This window comes from Xenopus tropicalis, chromosome 6, assembly GCF_000004195.4.
Source record: "Xenopus tropicalis strain Nigerian chromosome 6, UCB_Xtro_10.0, whole genome shotgun sequence".
In the NCBI taxonomy this organism is placed as follows: domain Eukaryota; kingdom Metazoa; phylum Chordata; class Amphibia; order Anura; family Pipidae; genus Xenopus; species Xenopus tropicalis.
The window spans coordinates 39,074,274-39,097,314 of NC_030682.2; the positions used below are offsets into that span (position 1 = coordinate 39,074,274).

Below are 23,041 nucleotides of genomic sequence, written 5' to 3' on the forward strand. Positions count from 1 at the left end.
TGGTAACTGATCCCAACAAAGATATAATTAATCCTTATTGGAGGCAAAACAATCCTATTGGGTTTAAATACTGTTTAAATATTTTTTTAATAGACTTAAGGTAGGAGATCCAAATTACGGAAAGACCCCTTATCCGGAAAACCCCAGGTGCCGAGCATTCTGGATAGCGGGTCCCATACCTGTGTATATATATATATATATATATTTGTATATGCAAATATAGATATATATATATGCAAATATTTGTCACTACTGCATAGCTTTTAGGCTGAGGCTAATGCATGTATTTACATACACCTTGATGAAAGTGAGGTTCCTTGAAATTTACACACAATATGTTAGAAACACATTCCTAGTAAATACTGTTTTTCCATGGGAACATTGGATGGAGATGTAGAATTTTCCTAGTGTGCAAGGCTAAGGGATTTGTATAGTCACTCATCATCATCTCAGGTTGCGGGCATGGTGCCCTAACAGTGCCCCTGAGGCTTACAGTATGGCAGCTGGCACAGTAGTTGGCTGTAAGTGTGCAGCAACAGAAGGCAGAAATATTATCCTATCATCTATAAGAGGCGTTCCCTATTGTGCACGTGTTCTGCAGTACAGAGTATGGAGCATCCCCACATAACCTCAGTTGTACATGGTCTTGCTTTATGCCTGCTCCGTTCTCTCCTTGTGCTCTGACCAAATATCACTTTCACTTCCTTTATTAACTCCGGATGCAGGAAAGGAGCGTCAGAGAATCTCTGCCAACCACCACAGCTCAGAGGTAATGCTTTGTTATTTTTTTATTCCTTTTGGTGTCTAGTTGTCACCCTGCTAAAACGTGATACAGTTTTCCTAAAACTTCTTAAGGGCTAAACTTCATTTAGTATATGTCTTGGTAGCAACTGGCTCAGCAGTGTGATCAGTGAGTACTGCTGGCTTCATTCATTACTGTGTTTTGAATCCACCTAGGATTCTCTGAAAGTTTATATATAAATAGCCTGCAGATTGGGTCGCACTCGGGTGTCATGTCTGTTCAGCCAGAAGGTCAGCCCAGGAACTGATAATTCATCAGACTGACATGCACACTGGTTATATACATGCTGTCTGGCACCAATATATAAGCACCTAACTCCCTGACTGTTGCTGCAGGCCATCCTGCACTATAATCACGTTCAAGCAGGGCCATCTCAACCAAAAATGCTTCTAAAGCAAAAGTGAAGCTTGGGCAGCATAGCACATTGCTGAAAATTACAGGCCACTTCTGCTTCGGCCATAATTACCAAAAAATGCCAGTACAGGTATCGGACCCCTTATCCGGAAACCCATTATCCAGAAAGCTCCGAATTACGGAAAGCCTGTCTCCCATAGACTCCATTATAATCAAATAATTAGGATTTTTAAAATTGATTTCCTTTTTCTCTATAATAATAAAACGGTACCTTGTATTTGATCCCAACTAAGATATAATTAATTCTTATTGGATGCAAAACAATCCTATTGGGTTTAATTAATGTTTAATTGATTTTTTAGTAGACTTAAGGTATGAAGGTCCAAATTACGGAATACCCCTTATCCGGAATACCCTTGGTCCCGAGCATTCTGGATAATGGGTCCTATACCTGTATAATAATTACAGAAAATGAATAAGGAGCCCAGACGTGCCAGTAATATCATCAAATGCAGACAGTGCCTTTATATACCTGGTGTTAGGGAGTGTAATGTGGGGGATTTGCTGCATTTGCTTGCTGGATCTGATTGCTTGACCTGTTCCTTTAAATTCCATGCTCTGGTGAAGTTACATGTTTTACTAATCACCAGCGGCCAGCTGTTCATCAGATGTAATAATCTCCCAGTGCTTTAGAGCAACTGCATCCAGCAGTTGGATTTGTTTTGCATTGTAATTTAGTTTGAATTTGTGGTTTAGCTTGATTTTCAAATTTGAAATAGTTTCTATGCAATATGAACTCCAACAATGGTAAAAAAATGGTCTCTACTGGAAGGTCTTCGTATTATGGATAATTGGTAATCAAATTTCTCACTGCCAATAAGCCATCTGCATGTGGGATACATGTGTACAGGATTTGTGCATGCATTGTCACCACTAGAAACACATAAACAGGTATATTAATACTATGCACCTCTTTTGAAAAATCACCAGTGCCTTCTAGGTAGCTGCTAATATGCCTGATGCAGGGTTGTATTAAGTAATCAACATATTGTGCAACCTGTTTATTCAGACAGCCTTTTGACTCTTATCAAATATTTCTGAATCTTAGGCAATGAATAAATAATTGGCACCTCTGGGCATTCTAGAATAAAAGAAAGTTACCATATTATGAGTAATCCAACCTTGGCCTGCAATAGTCAAATGACTAGAGATTTCTCTCTTGAATTGTTCCCTTGGATTAATTAACAACTTTTCAGTATTCATCAATAGCAAGTAATTCAGTATGATAGTCGCTACAGTCCATTAACACCCCCCCCCATCAGAATTCTTAATGATAATATTTAATTGTCTCTCAAAGATTTAATGGCAGCTTTTTCTGCCCCAGTGATGTTTCCATCTATATTCATGCTTATCCAAAGATTGCTGGTCATTTTTGATCACAAGGTGGAAAGTTTTTATTGAAGTGTAGGGGATCAGAGAACCCTGCTCCTGTTCTGCCTGTGACATCATCCAGCCTGGTTACAGGCGGGGGAATGAACTGATTGGCTGGGAGGCAGAAGAAAGGCCAGTCCCAATGGACACCTGGGAAAAGAGGAGGGCCTGGGGAGAGCCAGGGTTTGGAGGTGGACAAGAAGTTAAAAAGAGTCCCTTTGCAGCAGTGTTGAGTCCAGCCATGGTTAGGCCTAGAGCTCCAGCTGTACAGAGAGCCCATCCTGTTCCCTGACAAGCTTATAGATAACCAGGAGGTGACCGGTGCCACTGTGGAGAGTGTCTGCCCTGCAGAGATGCCTGTGAATTCCAGATATCTATTTGGTTTATATATGCAGAAGAACTAATATCCTAAAAAAAACAATATATCCTCTGGCCGGATTTTGCAGATGATCTCTGGTGCCTTGCATTTTAGTCACACTGTTTATTGTAAACAGTAATCATCAGTTTTCTGAATGACTAAGTTGATTCCTGTGTCACATGGTATAATCCTTAAATGCACTTTCCTTGGCTGTTTTTCAGTCTTACTTGGGTCATGTTGACCGATATGTTCCTATCTGACAAAGCTAGTTCTGGTTAGAGGCGGAACAGCAGGACCTGATCACAACCTCATTTAAACCAGTACATGCCGGGTAACATAGTATCTACAGTATCAGCATAAAAGTGCCATCTTGGCAGTGCTGTGGATTCTATAGGGTTTGTTTTATCTGGATTATAGAAGACCTATATAATACTGTATATTATAGAATATATACATACAGAACATAGAAAGAATACCTCTTTATATATAACAAGACACCTTGAATATGGTTTAAAGTTCTGTGTCCCACTATACCATTAGGACAAGTGATTCTGTAAGCTTTCAGAGAAGGATTACTAAGCTTATGAGTCAAGAACTTCTCATTAAAGGCATCTGATCTCAGCTTGTTTATTCTAGCTATTAAAAAAACCTGCCTTAGGTCACGTCACGGTACACACAGGGCCTTTTTATAAAGCTATTTAAAATTATTTATGCATTAAAAAGGTGGTTAAGATAAATGGTGTATTTGCAGAGCTGTGATTTTATGATGTGTTCATGAACATAGAAATCAGTGTCGGCATTAGGGGTAAGCAGAAGAGACGCCTAGGGCACAACAGAGAGGAGGCACCAAGCATGTACCTTTTCTGCCTTCCTTTAGTTTGGATAAAGTTACCTCAGTGGCAATGGGATGCACGACGGATGCAATGTGCTCTTTATCATCGCGTTTTGCTACTAATGCACCCCCTTGACCTCCATGTGCTTCTTAGCAACCAAGCAACCGACCCCCCCCACCACTTGTCACTTTGCTGTGGGGGGGAAGGGGGGCGATTGAGGTGTTGGGCACCAATTAAACTGGGCCCGGCACTGATGGAAATAATCCATTTATAAGGACTAGTCTTAGTATTTAGAAAAGCATTTTCTTTTACCCCACCCAAGTGCTGTAATGGCTGCAATGTACACCGTTATTTTACACCACCTTGTGTAAGCCACTGAAGTCAGTATAGAAAAGGTGGCATATCATTGCTGGACAAAGTGGGTCTTTGCACTAGAGGGGGAGGTTATCATGACCAGATGGCTAGACTCTGCCTTCTTGAAGAAGGCTGTAGAGCTTCATTACCATATAAAAGATAGTTGTAAGGGCTACAGTCAATAAAAACACTAAAAAAAAAACAAAGCAAATAACAAAATGTGGGTATGAATGGCCAGGAGGCAGGGAAGGTAAATTGGTAGATTTGCTAGAAAGAAACCTAACAGGGTAGCCCTTTAGTCCAGCAAAAGTTCTGTACTGTTCTTTACTAGGTCCATTCATATAAATCCTCTTGAATTCTGTATTTATTGCTTGTTAAAGCAGAGGGGATGTACAGTTTAAAGCAGCAGTTCCCAACCTGTGGGTCGGGACCCCTTTGTCAGGGGTCGCCTAAGACCTTTGGAAAACACATTTTTCCGATGGTCTTAAGGTGGCCATACACGCACCGATATTATCGTACGAAACCTCGTTTCGTACGATAATCGGTGCGTGTATGGCATGTCAGCGAGCCGACCGATATCGCAGGAAGCTGCTGAAATCGGTCGGCTCGCCGATCGGCCAAGTTAGAAAATTTTGATTGGGCGCCATAGAAGGCGCCTGACCAAAATTCTCCCTTCAGAGCTGAATCGGCAGAAGGAGGTAGAAATCCTATTGTTTCTACCTCCTTACCTGCCGATTCAGCCCTGAATGGTGTGTGGCGGATCTGACGATGTTTCGTGCGACCGACGGTCGTACGAAACATCGTGAGATCGCCACGTGTATGGCCAGCTTTAGGAATAGTTTTATGGTTGGGGATCACCACAACATGAGGAACTGTATTAAAGGTTCGCGGCATTAGGAAGGTTTAAAGGAATATAATGACTTACCTCAGACCCCAGGCTGGTGCTCCTCTTCAAAATTGGCTTCACTATATCTGTCCAGCACCAGAAGATGTCTCAGAAAGGTATGCTCTAGTGTATGTTGGGGATCTGGTTCCTAGCAGAGTGTTACACTTTGCCATAACCAGCGCCGATCTGACCAAAGAGGTGATTGTGCTGCTGGTCCATGCTCCACCAGTGGGTGCTATTACTGCACCTTTGTTTTGCCACCCCTACCTACTGTGTTGTGTTATGGGTAGCCTTGTCTGATTGAGTTGTGAATAGGGATTGTTATATTGCTGATTGGCTATATAATTGAACTGCCTCTAAATGCCTGCTTCTAGGACAGCTGGATTATGCCCTGTAGTTGAGCACTTTGGTCCACTAGGAAAATGCATTGCCTCATTCTCTCTGTCCCTATTTGGAAAAAATATAATGTCGCTTTTGGCATGTTTCACATTGCTTTGTTGAGAATAAATAGCTGTATAGTCCCATCTTTATGAGATTATTGTTAAGTATGTAACCACAGGGAAGCTGTCAGGTTCCCTGATACTGTAGAACAGCCATATAATGTGTTTATCTTTTGATAATAATATACATTGTGTCTTAAAAGTTTCACCCAATCCTTTTATCTATTTTTAACAATGGGATATTGACTGTATGTTTTCATTTACACTGTTGGTCTATTGTTGTTTACTTTTGTTGCTATGTGACTAGTTTGCATTTTGGCACCTCTTTTTCACAGAGAAAGGGTAATGCACTTATTCCATTTGTGTCTCTGAGGAAGATACGCGGCCTAAACACTGAATTTTATGTAAATAAAAGTTTTAGTCCTGACGCAGGACTAAAATGTAGTTATACATTTATTCATATTATATATTCATATTATTCTTATTGAACCCTGACAATTGTAGGGGTGTTTCTCTATACTAGGGAGTGCTGAAGGACGCAAAGGGGTGCCCTATTTGTAATGCCTGCCTGCATTTCCTTGTGCCAACATCCCAACCAGTCCCAACCACTTCTAAACCCTCAAGAGTTTTTATATGGGCTCAGAGAGGTGCAGTTAAACACTCCTTAGCACTCCAGCACATGTAGACGCATTGGTAAATGAGCCCTTCTGAGCATTATTCTTATGGGGAATGATATACAAACTTACTGCCAATAGCAAACAATTATCCACTATCTACTGCAAGTTAGAAAATGTAAAACTTTTGGATATGGATATATCATACATATACAGATAACTAAATGTGCCATTATTACAAAAGCTTACATACCCAAAAAGATATGGGTTCAAACCTGCTTAAGGGCTTTCATTCTAGTTGCATTTTGCCTAAGAAAAGGATGGCATAATTTACTTTTTACTTACTGATGATCGCTTTCCGCTGCATTCTGTGTAGCATGACTCCAGCAAAAATAATGATACATGCAAGAAATTACGCTCTCTCTAGGCATATTCAGTATACAAGGTATATTATTATTATCTTTTATTTATATGGCACTAACACATTTATGCAGCTCTTTGCAGGGTTTAAAGAGAAACTATTGTGAAAATAAAAATGTATATAAGCTGCATTTGACAAAATAAGAAACTTTTGAAATATAAAAAATGTATATAAGCTGCATCTGACTTAAAGGAACAGTAACACCAAAAAAGTAATAAAGTAATACAAATATAATGTACTGTTGCCCTGCACTGATAAAACTTGTGTGTTTGCTACAGAACCCCTACTATAGTTTATATAAATATGATACTGTGTAGCCATGGGGGCAGCCATTCAAGCTGGAAAAAAGGAGAAAAGGCACAGGTTACATAGCCAATAACAGATAAGCTCTGTAGAATATAATGGTGTTTTATCTGTTATCTGCTAAGTAACCTGTGCCTTTTCTCCTTTTTTTGTACCAGTAGAGGGCATTATAATTTAATTACTTTTATACGCTTTCATATTTTGGTGTTACTGTTGCTTTAAATAAGAAATCTGTGCTGTTTCTGAGGGTGAAGACACACAGAGCTACTAGTAGCAGCTACTTGTCACAGCTACTAAAATAGACAATGCTGATCATTTACTAATAATTGTCTCTACATGTGTTTTAACAGATGCAATTCTCAGTATTGTCTATGGCAGGGGATTTTCTGAAGATTCGTATCCGTAAAAAAAAAGCTGCTACTATGTAGCTCCTTGTGTCTTCACCCTGAAATAACGAGATTACTCTTCAGTATCTCCCTCTCAGCAGGAGTTGAAGTTAAAATGTGATTGACAGTAAGGTCTAATACATCATTTGGGGGGAAGGGTTGCACCCTTTGCCTAGAACAGTGTTCCCCAACCAGTGGCTCGTGAGCAACATGTTGCTCACCAACCCATTGGATGTTGCTCCCCGTGGCCTCAAAGCAGGTGCTTATTTTTGAATTTCTGGTAAGGAGGCAAGTTTTGGTTGCATAAAAGGATAATGCCAAACAGAGCCTTCTGTAGGCTGCCAGTCCATGTAGGGGCTATTAAGTAGCCAATTATAGCTCTTATTGGCACCCCCAGGAACCTTTTCATGCTTGTGTTGCTCCCCAACTCTTTTTCCATTTAAATGTGGCTCGCGGATATAAAAGGTTGGGGATCCCTGGCCTAGAAGATGTAGTAGAGCAAACTTTTTCAAAACATCTGTCTATGACAAATACTCTCTCTGTCTACATGTGGGATTTGGGCCAGAGTCAGTTGTTTTGTTGAATTTAGCTTGTGCTGGAGTTATTTGAGTAAGCTCTAATACATCTGCTAGGAAAGGATCCCCCCAAAAGGTTATTAGACCTGCTGATCAATCAAATCTGACCCTGACTTCTGCATGAAGAAAGAATGAAGAAATACACGTTTCTAAATGGGGGTGATAGTGAATAACTGGATTATTTAAAAAAATGGTATAGAATTTTTATCTGATTATATTTAGAAATTTTCATGTCATGAGAGGAAGCTTTAATTAAATTTGCATTTTTACCATAGATCCTCTTTAACAACCCTCAGATAAAATGTAACTTTTTTTATTAACATTGTGGGTAAAATGGGAAATGAACAGCTGTGGTTACTGTATTTGTTTTAGTGTGAAAATCAAAAGTTGTTTTATATGCGACCTTTACTTTTATGGCTCACTTTGTCCTTGTTTACTGTTGGCTGCTGCACCGGGGGAAAAATACTGGTGCCTGAGACTACAGTAAAAGGTAATCAACCTTTATCCAGCTTGGAAGGAAAATTTATGATAAAATAAATTAATGTTTCCTTAAAAATGTTGAGAATCAGACTAATTGGTCCAGCGTCTGGGTTGTTGATATCTGTAATCTCAGTGGTTTGTGTTGTGAGCCAGAGAACAAACCATTTGCTCATTGTTTTACTAAAAGGAGGAGATAATTATATGGGGGAGGGAGCAGCTAACTGTCAGCAACAAATGCCCAGGAACTGTCCCTAGAGCGGCAGTCACTCCTCCTCCAAACACTCCAGCTGAGCAATAGATCTCAGGCACAGTCCCTGATACAGCACCGGACAGAGAGGTTTGTGCTAATCTCATGTATGTACAGTATGTGTGTGTGTGTGAGGGGTGGGGGGTGGAGGGGAAGATATAAATATAGAAGGATGCAAAGTTCTCTTTAAAACACAGTTTATGCAAAATCCATTTTTTTTACGTGTACTGCCTTAGTTTTATGTATCTGTTAGTTATCCTTGTTATTATGCATAGATGAGCTGGTATACATAGGGATAGCACTCCTGAACTTTTGTGGTGATTACAGTGTGGATTTGGGAAGGCTAATGCTTTCCTAATACTGTTAATCTACAACCCCCAGATTCCCAGATTGGATAAAGGATTGAGTTTCAACACAAACAGTTTTTGTTGCGTCATTTCCGAGATATGATTTATGTTATTCATACTTGCTTTCTAGTATAAATAACAGATCAAAGCAGATGTATCAATCCACACCAGGCGTGTTTGCCGGCCTGAGTTATAGCCTCCAGCAATGAGAAAGGGCACTAAGGGGCCCGAATCATGTTCTGTTTGCAGTTATAAAATAATAAAGCCCAACTTTAGCGGGACATTACTGTGAGAAGGGAGCTCTCGGAATTGTTAAAAGCTATTAGCTATTCATGCTGTTGGAAGAGGGGGTGGGGATCAGCAGTGTATTGTTCTATACTGTATTGCCTGATCCCATTACACATTATCCTTTCTTAGGAAAGATGTGTGAAGTCAAATGTAAATCAGATAATCTGTCCCTGTATCCTGAATGAATACACTGCATGGATAATGTTGTGGCTGCTGAAGTAACGTAGGGAGCCAATCCATATCTGCAGGGTCTCTACCATTCTGTTCTGTAAGCGCTGCCATACTGCTGTATCATGTGTTTATACAGTAAGCCTGCTAGCAAAGAGGTTGTGTACAGGGAGATTGTCTTTCTTGTAGTAGAAATCACTATGTTACAGTGCTGCAAACCCACACACTTCAAAACTTACATAATAAAACTGAAGGCTGGGATTATTTTTGTTTAAAATGATTTCACATTTGTTCATAATATTATTTTTAGCCTGATTTTTCTTCGCCAAATTCAGCTGGACAACTAACCCAGGGGTTTAAAGGGTTGTGCATTGTGGTACAGGATATGGCTGACTGCCATATCTTGGGTTCCTAACCCATAGAAATACCTCTCTCCATGCATGTAATTCCATAAAGGGATTATTCACCTTTAAATTAACTTAAACTATGATGTAGAGAATGCTATTCTGAGACAACTGGCAATTGGTCTTCATTTTTTATTATTTGTGGTATTTGAATTATTTAACTTTTTGTTTAGCAGCTTTTCAGTTTGTAATTTCAGCAGCTATCTGGTTGCTAGGTTCTAATTTAACCTAGCAACCAGGCAGTGGTTTGAAAAAGAGACAAAATATGAACAGAGGAGGGCCTAAATAGAAAGCCAAGTAATAAAAAGTATAAATAACAATACATTTGTAGCCTCACAGAGCAATAGTTTCTTAGCTGCTGGGGTCAGCTTTTTCATTTCAAAGCTGGAAAAAGGCACAAAACCATAGAAAATAAAAAAATGAAGACCACTTGAAAAGTTACTTGAAAGTGAATTGCCCCTTTAAGGGTGAAGACACACAGAGCTACTAGTAGCAGCTACTTTTTTATGGCTACTAAACACCAGAAAATACCCTGCTATAGACAGTACTGAGAATTGCCTCTGCTAAAACACGTAGAGACAGTGAATGATCAGCATTGTCTATATTAGTAGCCAAACACACTTGTTAAAGCCGCACACCTGTCGCTACTATACTCACTGCAATATTGGTGCAAGCCTTCCGCAGGACTGGCAGGTCCTTGTCCTCAATCGAACTGTTTCTGTAACGGAGCCGCACACACATACGTATGCAGTCGGGGAGCTTACCCCATTTATTATGACCATCTTGATCTATATTAGTAGCCACCACAATTAGCTGCAATTAGTCTTCACCCTAAATCATAATCACTGACCTGTGTGCAGCGAAACTTTCCTGAGACTTATTTTAATCATCAACCATCAGGGTAAAGACAGACAGAGCTACTAGTAGCAGCTACTTGTCATGGCTACTAAAATAGACAATGCTGATCATTTACTGATAACTGTCTCTTTGTGTGTTTTCACCCTGAACAGTAACACCAAAGTGTATAAGAGTAATTACATTCTGTACTATTTGCCCTGCACTTTTAAAAGTTGTGTGTTTGCTTTAGAAACCCTACTATGGTTTATATAAACAAAGCTGCTGTGTAGCCACGGGGCAGCCATACAAATTAAAAAAAAGAGAAAAGGCGCATGTTACATAGCAGATGAGCTGTGTAGATTCCCATTGTATTCTACAGAGCTTATCTGTTATCTGCTGTGTAACCTGTGCCTTTTCTCCTTTTTTTCCAGCTTGAATAGCAACCTCTTTGGCTACACAGCAGCTTATTAATATAAACTATAGTAGTCTTTCTGAAGTAAACATAAACAGTACATTATATTTTAATTATTTTCGGTGTTACTAGTTCTTTAACACAGGTGATTTTTTTGGGGACACAAAAGCAAAACATTAGGCATGTTAGGCCTAAGTGACTTTAATCGCTTACCTTCTACCCCGGGGTGGTGCCCCTGTACAGAGAGAACAGCACCAGCCCGGGGTACCTGTAGCGCTTCCTACTTCCTGTATCGCTGCACGCGCATGCGCAGTAGAGTGAATAGCGGAACTTTAACAGAGAAGTCGGCTTTTCACTCTACTGCGCATGCGTTTGTCCGGGAGAATTGGCTAGGGAGCGAATAGGAAGAAGAAAGTGCTCTCTACAGGTACCCTGGGCTGGTGCTGTTTTCTCCTAACAGGGGCACCAGTCCGGAGTACAAGGTAAGCGATTAAAGTCACTTGGGGGTGCCTAACATTCAGGGGGGTTTGTGACTTGGGCTTTTCCTTGTCCTTCAAGGTTCCCCAGTGTTAATAGGTGCACTTGTTCTCAATTCAGGGGGGTTGTCAATAAGTGCAACAATTGTGGCAAATTTGAAACGGCATTTGTAAATAAGCCCTACAAAGTTTGCACCATGCATAATAATAGCAGCAACTAATTAGTAAACTGCATTTAAGTTTAAAAACAATAATCTTATTACAATATCTCTTGGCTTGGTACCTACACCTTTATTATGGCAGTGCCTGGCAATCAGATGGTGACGTGTGGTGTATTTTTCTTCTTAACACAGTTTGATAAATAGGCCCCAATACATTGCAGGCATCACAAGACCTTCCTCAAGCATGCATACATTCTAGTAAAGCACCAATTTACAATTGGAAGTGCCTCCCACTAGTTATACCCACCCCAAGTTGTATCAGATGTATTGGTAGTTTCTTATTTTAGTACAGTAATATAAACAATGCAAGGTCTATTAAAGGTATATTAAAAGTCCATATATCTGTATAAATAATGTAATATTAGTTAGATATATGCCTTGGTACAGCCCATATTTAGGTCTTGTCTTAAAGGACACCATAGGGCACATTTACAACCCTGGCACAAGTGCAAGAGCTTATTCAAGCTTCAGCTATTATAAAGGCCAAAAAGACCACTATGTGAGTTATATGAGAGAGCTTACATTGCTGATAGCTGGCCAGCCAATATTTTGTGTATATAGTCTGTTCAAATAAAAAAAATTTCTTTACTTTTGCATTAAGACCTGTGAGTGCGGCATCTTTTTCCTTTATATATATATATATATATATATATATATATATATATATATATATATGTAATGGTTAATAAATGTTTATATTGAGAAACTTATTGGGATAGTTTAGACGCAGAACTGGCAATCAATTAGGATACCAATGGGGAGAGTGAGCCAAAACATTAGAGGCCTTCTCCTCACTCTCACGTAACACATAGTATGGGGCGTAGCACTGCAGCCTTGCGCACTGGAGATCTGAGTTCAGTCCCGAGCAGGACACTTCAAGCCACTTATGGAGTCTCTATGTCCTCCCCGTGTATGCAGTGGGTTCCGCCCCCACAACAAAGACATAAGTTGCCAGTTACAGTTCCCGGGAATTGGCCACCGTTGGCTGCTCAAAAGTTTTTTATGAAGTGCAGTCAAAGAGTAGTTATGTGACATATTAAAGCCAAGCGCCTTAATTTATTAGATCTATTGCAATTTACCTATTGCTCCAATTCATCTACGGTGTCTCATTTGGACAAAACAAAATACTTATGTGAGGATGTAGTTTATTGATTTTAGTTCTGCTTTTAACACTGTAATTTAACAGAGGCTAATTTGTAAGCACTGTAAAACTCTCCCTTATATATATTTTGAGTTAATTTTAAAAATGACCTCAATGTGGGTTATAGGAGAGAGAGAGAAAAGCATCCCTAAACGTAAACCTGACATATAGATGCAGAGTTCACAGGCCCCATTTTCTATATCTTTGGATCCTCATCTTTCAATTTGCTGGCAGACACAGCTTTGTTGCACACATGCATTTGGAGCTAATTCTGGACTGGCTCCAACTGTATGTGCACCAGAAAGCTCCATCTGGCAGCAAACTTATAGAATGGACAGCCACATGTAGTTCTGTTCCAGTGCCTGGCTGAGTTCCAGTTGTGACACAATTGTTGGATTTTTGTGGTGAATTCTAGATTAACGTTTCTATGTTGGTTTTGGCTAAAGCTATTGAAATGAATGAATGAGTGAAATGAGGTCCACTGTGCTATTAGAGATGTGATCCAGTCATTACCCAGGCAGCAGGGAACTAGGCTGGGACATGTGCAGTCCTTAGGCACACATTTACTGTGGCAATTAACGTAGGCCCCTTCAGAGGTCACTAGCTCCAGAATTCACCAGTATTTAAGGATGGATTAACTGATGGCCCAAATCCTGCCATCCAAGAGGCACCTCTCCAGTTGCTGGGCCCTTGATATCAGGTTCTCAGCATTAAAAAGCACGATAGGAAAAATTTGGATTAAATCCGATAATTTCTGATGTGCGCTAATAGTGGTCGTAGGAAAATATTGTGGTACGATCAGAAAGTTCTGAAATTTTCATATCCGAACGATCGTAAACGGCGCAAAAAACTTTCTGAACAACAAAACGTTCGTACTCGGTTTAACGGAAATTAATGAAACTATCGTAGAAAATATGCACAGTTCTAAAACTTTTAGTATTCGGACTCAATCGTACATTGATGAATAGGCCCCCTAAGCCTGCTAAAAATAATTTAAATATTGAATAAACCCAATAGGCTTATTTTGCCTCCAATAAGGATTAATTATATCTCAGTTGGGATCAAGTACAAGGTACTGTTTTATTATTACAGAGAAAAACATTTTTAAAAATTAGAATTATTTGCTTATAATGGAGTCTATGGGAGATGGCCTTTCCATAATTTGGAACTTTCTGGATAACGGGTTTCCGGATAAGGGATCCCATACCTGTACTTGATATCAAGCACTAACTATCATGCTTACTGTAAATGCTGTCATTTTAACTATGAATTTCCCCACCTAGGACCTTCAGGCTGCCTATGAATATAAAAAAAAGGAAGACATGGACACAGAGTATGCAGTCAATACATCCAAAAACACAGACACTTTATTGGATAATGCACAGTATGAAACAACGTAAGTATCAAAAATACATATGAATAGAATTGTTTGCCTGGGGTGTGGAAATGCACTTTTTTTAATACGGTAGGCACCAAAGTTTAAACAATATGTAATAACCTGTTTCATGTTTCTCTGAGGGTAAGAGAAAAATCCCCACAACTAATACTTACTTTATTATTTTCTGTTTAAAGGAAAGAAAATGAAAAAAATAAACAGGAACAAATAATTGGTCCAATCAGCATTGTAAGTCTCACAATTGTTTTTTACCTTGTTCAAATAACATTTTCCTGTGCAAGAAGGGACCACTTTGATTTCTAGAAATAGATAGTTAGGTAGATACATATACAGGTATATATTATTAATTCATATATATATATAATATATTCACGTGATTATTGTGTATTTAAATACTCCCACTTCCCTTTGGGGAAAAAATCACCAACGGTGCATACTATTTAAATAGAAGTGTAGTAGAAAAATGATTAGAATTGCTGCCTGGGGTCCTAGTTTTGATTCCGGTCAGGGCACTATCTGCAACGAGTTTATACAGAATGTTTTCAATAAATAGTAAATGGGTTTCAGAAAGGGAATCTATTAGTCATATCCCACTGATAAGTCCTGAATCAAATATGAGAATAAACAGCAAAGATTTCAGTGGAATAAAAACGATAACATTTATTGGCTCAAATAAACAAAAGCATAACTCATAAAAAAAGCATACTATACCAAACAATGACCAGGTGCATCCTAATCTCCTCCTAGAGAGAGAGAATAGTCTTTGTATAAGTTATATTTAGGGGTTAGGTGTTATACTGTAATAATGGTAAAGCAGAACAACAGGGACAGACAAATACTCACAAATACATTCAATCATTACTTTTCCGTTGTTTCTGTGTTCCTCCTTTATCTCCTACTAGTTCCAGTTTGCAGATTGGCTGGATATTTTCTTAATGATCATTGGAACACTGGGCGCAATTGGATGTGGCTCCTGTTACCCCCTCATGAATGTTGTGTTTGGGGAAATGTCTGACAGCTTCCTGTGCCACAACTCATCTCTTCAGAACTCCTGTAAGACCCCTGTATTAGTATCTGTGTGCACCATAGTGTTTTATTTGTTGAGTTAAGGGGGTTTAGCCCAAAAAGAAGTTTTTTTTTATAATTTCTCACCTGTGGCGAACAAGTTTTCTGTTAATGAATCTTTAATTTTTATATCTTCAGCGGCATGTGCAAAGTTTAAACCAATAGAAGAAGAGATTCAAAAGTAAGTTTTGAAAACTCTTTATCTTGTTTTTATTTTTATGCAAAGATAAATTGAAAATTGGCCTTCATGTTATTGACTTAAATAGTTACATAGTTAATTAGGGTTGACAAAAAACAAAGGTCCATCAAGTTAAACCTCTCCAAATAGCCCCACTCACTGAGAACCATTTTTGATGTTTCAAATGAAAGTTCAGTTCCTCAACTATAAACTTGTCAATAGTGATTTATGAATTGCAATCAAAATATTTTCCCACACAATGCCTCTTATATTCCAGACTAGACATGGTCTGGATTTTACAGTAATATTCATAGCTTTTGTGTACATTATATATTATGGAGTCACCAAAGACAGGATTAGCCCATTCCTAGCACTTTTTTGCCGGATTTGGATTACAAAATCCTTAAAAGAATCTGAACCCAATGTGGACTTTTTCCACATGGTATTTAGAAGGGAAAATTGCTCAAATGCAATGTGGATAAACATTAGTGGAGGATTTTGTATTTGCCAGAATCCCAAAATTCTGGCTTTTGTGCATCACTTACCAGGAATCCTGTTTACATACACATACCAATCAAGCCAAACCATCACTTTTGGGTTTTCCTTCCTCCCTGTTTAAGGTGGATATTTTACAAATGCTCTGATTCCTGTGTGAGCTCAGTTTTTTAACACTAAGCCATGTTGATCTTGTTGTTGAAATAACACATGAATGGCACAGATCAAAGAGAAAACTGTATATCTATAGCAGGGGTTCCCAAACTTCTAACCCAAGGGCCCCTCAGACTGTTGGGGGGTGCTGGTGATTCAGGCCCACATCCTCTTTCATATCCCGCCCGTCGCCGCCAACCATCAAACCTCCCCCCGGCGAGTCCTACCTGTACCAGTTCCCCCGGTTCGTCCTTCTCAGCCCTGTGCCGCTCCCCGCTGAGTCCTCTCTCTCCACTGCCAGGTGGGAGGACGCAGCGGGGGGCGGGTAAATTGGACTGGGGGGCTGGATGCGGCCCGCGGGCCGTAGTTTGGGGACCGCTAATCTAGAGCATATAGGGGGTGAATCACACCCTAACGACAAGGACATGTGGAGAAGCTGGGTTTTTGTGAGTGTTCTAGGGCAGCATATGAACCTCCTATACTTAACACAGAAATGACTTGGTGCCAGACAGGTATTTCTTGTATGACCAACTTGAGATTGCTTTTCTGTTTGTGGTAGTTGTACCACATTTGCCATAGACCAAAACCAGAAAATACAGAGTAGGCAATACTTGTTTTGGCTAATTTAGAACATCGTAACATGCATACTTTAAGTATATTATACCATGCCTGTAATTTATTACCTACTAAATTAGCCAATAAAATGTACTAACTCTATATTTACCAGTTTCTGTTGATATATTAAAATCAGTGGTACCTATTTACAGATTTTGTATGATTGCTTGCTTTTTTTCCCAGATTCTCACTGTACTATGCAGGACTGGGTTTTGCCGTTTTATTCTGTGGATATCTCCAGGTCTCCTGCTGGGTTGTAGCTGCTTCCAGACAGACAAGAAAAATGAGGAAAGCTTTCTTTCATTCTGTGCTGTCTCAAGAGATTGGTTGGTTCGATGTCACAAAATCTGGAGATCTCAACACCCGACTCACCGAGTAAGTGCACTTGACTAATTGGTATGGACACTTAGACACAATATTTAAGCTCTTAATGCTTACCTAATGTTCCCATTTTCTTCCAGAAACATCAATAAAATAAATGATGGAATTGGAGATAAAGTGGCACATTTTTTTCAAAATACCACAATCTGCGTATCTGGCATTTTAATTGGATTAATCCAGGGGTGGAAGCTTGCACTTGTCATCTTGGCTACTAGCCCAGTCCTAACATTGGCATCAGCAATGTTTTCAAGGGTAAGTAAGTAAGAAAATGGTGAGATCTACCCACAGATTTTCAGTCATGTTTAAGTCAGAGGACTGTGAGGGCTCATGGTTGTTTTTTGAGATGTGTTTAGGGGCTAGATCAAACTGTTTAGTGCTGGCTGTTTCACAGTGTCATAGTTTGCTGATAATTTGTCAGTATTTGCAGCCATTTAATGGAATCTCTTCTTCCCTCTACAAGTACAATGGATTCATCCCCATGTTTACTGGTTGACAAGGGGTATTATTTTCATTAAAAGCTGCTCCTTTTTCTCTCCAAATGAACCTTTGGTGATGATATCCTTACTTCATCTGTCCCTGTATATTTATAACTAAATATACTAAAAGAGTTCCAGGATGCCCAATTGGTCCACTTGACCTGGGTGCTACAGCAAGACAAAATCAAAGATACCTTTAGCGGGTGCACACTGGGAACTTCTATAATAAAAATGATAAACTTTATTTAATACGCTTAAAAGTAGTAACAGGCCAAGATTTCAGTCAGACTCTCGAACAATTTCAAGACCTTATTTTCATATACTGTATAGTGCTTTTACCTGACGAAGATCAATTGTTATAAATAGAGAAAGAGTACCGCACGTTCAGGGACTTGGTGCAAAAGAAAAAAAGTTTATAGGAAAAAAACTCCAACGTTTCGAGTACAAACAGTACTCTTAGAAGATACAGAGAGGATTATGCTTTGTAAAAGTGTCTCCAGCAACTTTCTTCATAGAGTCAGTGAGAAGGATCCCTTTTTGCAGTGTATCCTCTCTGTATCTTTATTTGTTGTTTTTTTATTCTTTGTATTTATCGAGGGGTAAATATATATTTTTATACACATAAAGCATGATGCATCTGTATTATCATAATTGTTTTCAATGCATTCATTTCTAGTTGTACTTATAATACCCTACTTTAATTTTAGATAGTGGTTTCCCTAACCACTAAGGAACTCGCAGCGTATGCAAAAGCAGGTGCAGTGGCCCAAGAAGTACTTTCATCAATAAGGACTGTTGTGGCATTTGGAGGAGAGGAAAAAGAAATTAAAAGGTTAATTTTTGTATTTTTCTCTGCATTTTGCCTGTTCACAATTTAGTGAGCCTACTAATACAATACAGCACACACCAAAAAGATACATATCATAGGAAAATAGTGGTATTACACCTGCACTACCATAAGTCATATTATAGTTGTTTTATATCTAAAGCAGAGGATATATATTAGATAATATACATAGTCTTCATTACTGACAGTCCATGCAGGCAGCTGCTATTTTGGACTTGGTTAAACTGGTAGACAATCACCCCAACCAAAACAACCACCTTCTGGACTGATATCTAATGTAGCATATCTAAATATTGATTTAGCCGTATGAAAAAATCCATCAGGAGAGGACTTAAAAGAGGCAAATTTATTTGTTTACTTTATTTCGTTTAATTTATTAATGTAAATAGTTAAACCTATGTGCAGGGCTGACCAATAAGTGGTGCCAAGTGCATCTGGAAACATATATAAGGCAGTGCAGCAGTGTGCACTTCTTCTTTTGGCTGACCACATGACGCCAGGTAGCCTGGGGCTAGCTACCTCAGTAGAAAGAGTAGGATAGATAGCAATAGCAAGATCTGGTGGAGCTCGCTGAAGTTGGTGAGAGCTAGCAGCAGGGTCAGCGCCGATTTCTACTGGGGGTGCCCCAAGGCCGCCCCCATTCGGCACCCCCCTATCGCCACCCCCCTATGGCCCCCCCGCCACGCAAACGTGCATGCGTGAATGCTAATGCACAAGCGCCAACCTTAGAACTCCCATACAGAGCAGTTGGGAGATGTCCCCATTGCCCTGTGGTTAATATCAAGTACTGCGGGTGACTAATCTCCCAAAATTCCTTTCCACTGGCAATAAAGTTAATATCAGTTGGTAAGGCATACGGGTCGCTTCTTTTTCCAACGTTGAACAAAGTAGCCTGCATATGCCTTTCTACCGGTGATTCACTTTCTTGCTGCAGTAGCAGAGATTTATCCACTGGCGACTAATCTTCCTGTCAGACATCAGGCTAATAGTGAGAAAATAGCAGTCAGTACTTGTGTGCTATATTTAAATTGTATTAAAATTATCAATACTGAGGGGGTTTCTCACATTTTTAGAGATGCCACAGTATACTACCCAGACCCAGATGGAATACTTTGTACTTTTCTGCATTTTTACACAACAGAACAGGACTGCCCAAAAAGGCAGATGGAATAAAATTTATATTGGTAAAATATTACTTTTTTTACTGTTTTTATTAAATGTTGTTTCAGATACACAGAGAACTTGAAACAAGCCAAAGACATTGGTATAAAAAAGTCAATTGCATCTCAGTTTGCCCTTGGATTAGTAAATGGTGCCTTTTATGCTACTTATGGAGTTGGCTTTTGGTACGGCACTACCTTAGTTTTAGAGGACGATGATTATACAATTGGAGATGTCATGGCAGTAAGTATATGGTTAATAGAAACGATGATTTTCACATGCTGGGGGGACAGAATCTCCGGCCAGAGTACATGTTCTCCCCAGTTTATTTGTATTCACTGTAAGCTGAAGCTGAGGGTCCAAATAAAAAAGGGAACTGCATAGAGCTACACCAGGTAATGCTTAGGGGAAGGGGAGAGAGGGGTTAATTTGTCAAGTTGAAATTCTGGTATGTTCCTGTCCGGTGGCATAACTAGATGTTACTGGGTCCCACAGCAAAGTAATTTTAGGGCCCCCCAATGTCCAGAGGTTGGCCTGTATTACCAATATATATTGAAATTGCTCATTAATTAGGGCCTCATGGAGCCCCCTATACCCTCTAGGCCCCCTGCAGCTGCAGGGTCTGCTTCCTCTGTAGTTACACCTCTGTCCCTATCCCATGAGGACTTTAACCGCTAATGTATGATATGTCCATAATTCACTTTTCAACAGCCCATTGAAAGAGGTTCTAAGCCACAGACTGTGTAGCTCATTTACATTTTTTTAAGGAAACCTTGACAAGAAAAATTAGCTTATTCATTTTTTTTATATTTGCAGGTGTTCTTCAATGTGAGTTTTAGCAGTTATGCCATTGGTCAGGCAGCGTCTCACTTTGAAGCCTTCCATATTGCAAGGGCTGCTGCTTCTAGTATTTTTAAAGTCATCAAACAGGTAAAAACCCAGGCTAAATACAAAATTATTTACAATAAAAAGTTATTTGCTAAGTACTCTCAAGTGAGTTATAAATCATTAGCTTTTAATATGCTTTTTATATTGAAAGTAAAATACCCTTTTGGGATTGGCAGTGCAAGCTGCTTTGCATTAAAGACCACTAGTAATATTCACTAATATAGGTTTAAAGGAGAACTAAAACCCAAATCAAGCAAAAACCCCTTTAGCAGTGAAGGCCTATGCCTCTGAAGATGCTCCAGGAGCTCCCCATCATCTTTCTATTTGTTTTTACGGTTTAATTTTCTTTTAAGGTGTTGGAGCTCATTTCCAAATCAGCCACGACAAACTGCTCCAATATGGAATATCCCTCCTTTCCAATGATATAACTATTAGTCACTAGTCCCCAAAGTAAAATCATTCTAGGGCCCTTTTTAAGTAAAACATTTTTTCTAAGTAAATATTGAAACATCTTCCTGCCCTTAGTTATTGCATGCCCGCTGCATTGCTCCTTCAGCCCACAGCAACCTAAGGCACACATTAGTTTTGGAAGTTTTGCCTGAAATTGCAGGCAAGTGGAATCATGTCACAACACTAAAAATGCATTTACATGCTATAGGCCTTTTGTGTGTTACAGGCACAGCGGCTATCAGGGGGGAGTTCAGGGGCTATTTCAGTCATGGGCCCTGGGGCAGCTGAGATGGAAACATGTGATTCATGGTTTAAAGAAGAGGGCTTACAGAGAGGGTGGGTTATGTTTGGATGTTTGGCACAACTTGGTAGAGGCTGGTGTGGTATAGGACCAGGGGCAGTCCATGCAAGGGACATTTTTGACCAATGGGCTAATAATTGGGCAGAGGACCCTTAGTTCAGTAAGTAATAAAAACTCTTGAAATACCACTTCTTCTCATATATTAAAAGGCTGATCAGAGTTTTTACAGTAATCATGCTATGAACACACTATACTGCAACATCTTGGAATCTCTCGTAGGAGAATAGTGGCTCTGGAATATTTATAAACTAGCTGGCCAAACAAGACCTAGACCTGGAAGATCAAGCAGATACACAACATCAAACAAACATTATTTTTGTTAAGATTTGGGTGAAAAAAAACATATATATATACAATACAATAAAATATATATATATATTTGTAAATGTTATACAATAAACCTTTCAAATTTATCAACTTTTATTATACTATTTGTAGTCATTTTGAACTATCAATTACCAATATGTGGTTCTTTTACTTTTGGTAAAATCGCCTCCATTTGGATTTGAAAAACTGCAAGCTGGCCTTCCTGGTTTGCTCCCCAGATTATTTAGAATTATTTTGATTTGTACATTTTTCATATCTCAAAGTAAAAGTTTTTATACTTATATTGAGAACTTGAACGCTTGGCACAGAACATGACCAGGCAAGTATATAGTGGTATACATTTATTACAGAAGCTTTATACTTTTTATCCTGTTACTAAGAGCTATCAGGTTTTATTAACCACGTTTCCATAATAAATCTATACTACATCATATTGGCCTCGGGTGTTCTGTGAGTGCTTACCATTTAAGTTTATCCTCTCCCCCTGGCTGTAGGTTTGGGGCTTAAGTACCCGACCCCATGGGGTTACTGGTAACCATATTATACTAATACAACTTAGTTGTGTGGAATTGCTCTTTGCAATGCTATTTTGTGTTTCTTTTGATTATTTCAGTCTTCTTCAATTGACAACTTCTCAAATGATGGCTTTAAACCAGATAACATAAAAGGAAATATTGAGTTAAAAGACATTTACTTTTCATATCCTTCAAGACCAGGTGTTAAGGTAATAAAAAAATGAAACATTTTCAATCTATTATCTGTTTTATCATATCACAGTCATCTCCTTTGGAGCTTTTGGCCCTTGGTACATTAAACCACAACAGAGCTCTCACTGAGAACCATTTTCTTAGAAAATTTTCAGTTGGTCTTCATTTTTTAATTTTTGTTGGTTCTTCGGTTATTTAGCTTTCTGTTCAGTAGCTTTCCAGTTAAGTTTTTAAGCAGTTATCTGGTTGCTGTGGTCTTATCTACCCTAGCAACCAGGCAGTTGAATATGAATAGCTACAGTACTGAATAGAAAGTTAAGTAAGAAAAAGTAAGAAAAACAATAAAATTGTAGCCTCACAGAGCAATAATTTTTTGGCTTCTGGGGTTAGTGACCTCCATTTAAAAATTGGAAAGCATCAGAAGAATAAGACAAATATATAATGAAGACTAACTGCAAAGTTGCTAGAAATAGTATATTCTGTAACTTAAAGGTAAACCACCTGTTTCAGCTGAATGTCAGGCAGTATGATCAGAATTAAAAAAAAAAAACTAAGGGGCATATTTATAAAGGCATCTTAAATATTTTATGCCAAAATAATGTAAATATATGTCCTGTTTGTAAAGCTCATCATCATCATCTTGTAAATAATCTTATACAGGGATACAGGGAGCTAATAAGCATAGTTTTAGGTATGTTTTTTCACACTAGGCTAAGACACTTTTATTTACACAACTTTAGGCCTGCTGTAACCAGGGCTGAAT

General features: G+C 38.9%; 1 protein-coding gene across 3 annotated transcripts in view; it reads left to right on the forward strand.

The window, feature by feature from the left end:
- The first annotated feature begins 625 nt into the window (after positions 1-625).
- The window catches only part of abcb5 (ATP binding cassette subfamily B member 5), a 46,667-nt gene continuing 24,251 nt past the window's right edge, over positions 626-23,041 (forward strand). The window contains exons 1-11 of one of the 3 annotated variants that reach the window (XM_031903298.1): positions 626-769; positions 14,062-14,174; positions 14,351-14,402; positions 15,077-15,227; positions 15,378-15,420; positions 16,864-17,055; positions 17,142-17,313; positions 18,245-18,369; positions 19,614-19,788; positions 20,362-20,475; positions 22,185-22,295. In XM_031903298.1, coding sequence (XP_031759158.1) covers positions 641-769; positions 14,062-14,174; positions 14,351-14,402; positions 15,077-15,227; positions 15,378-15,420; positions 16,864-17,055; positions 17,142-17,313; positions 18,245-18,369; positions 19,614-19,788; positions 20,362-20,475; positions 22,185-22,295 — 1,377 coding nt within the window. In that variant the 5' untranslated portion in view covers positions 626-640. 3 annotated transcript variants of the gene reach the window in all.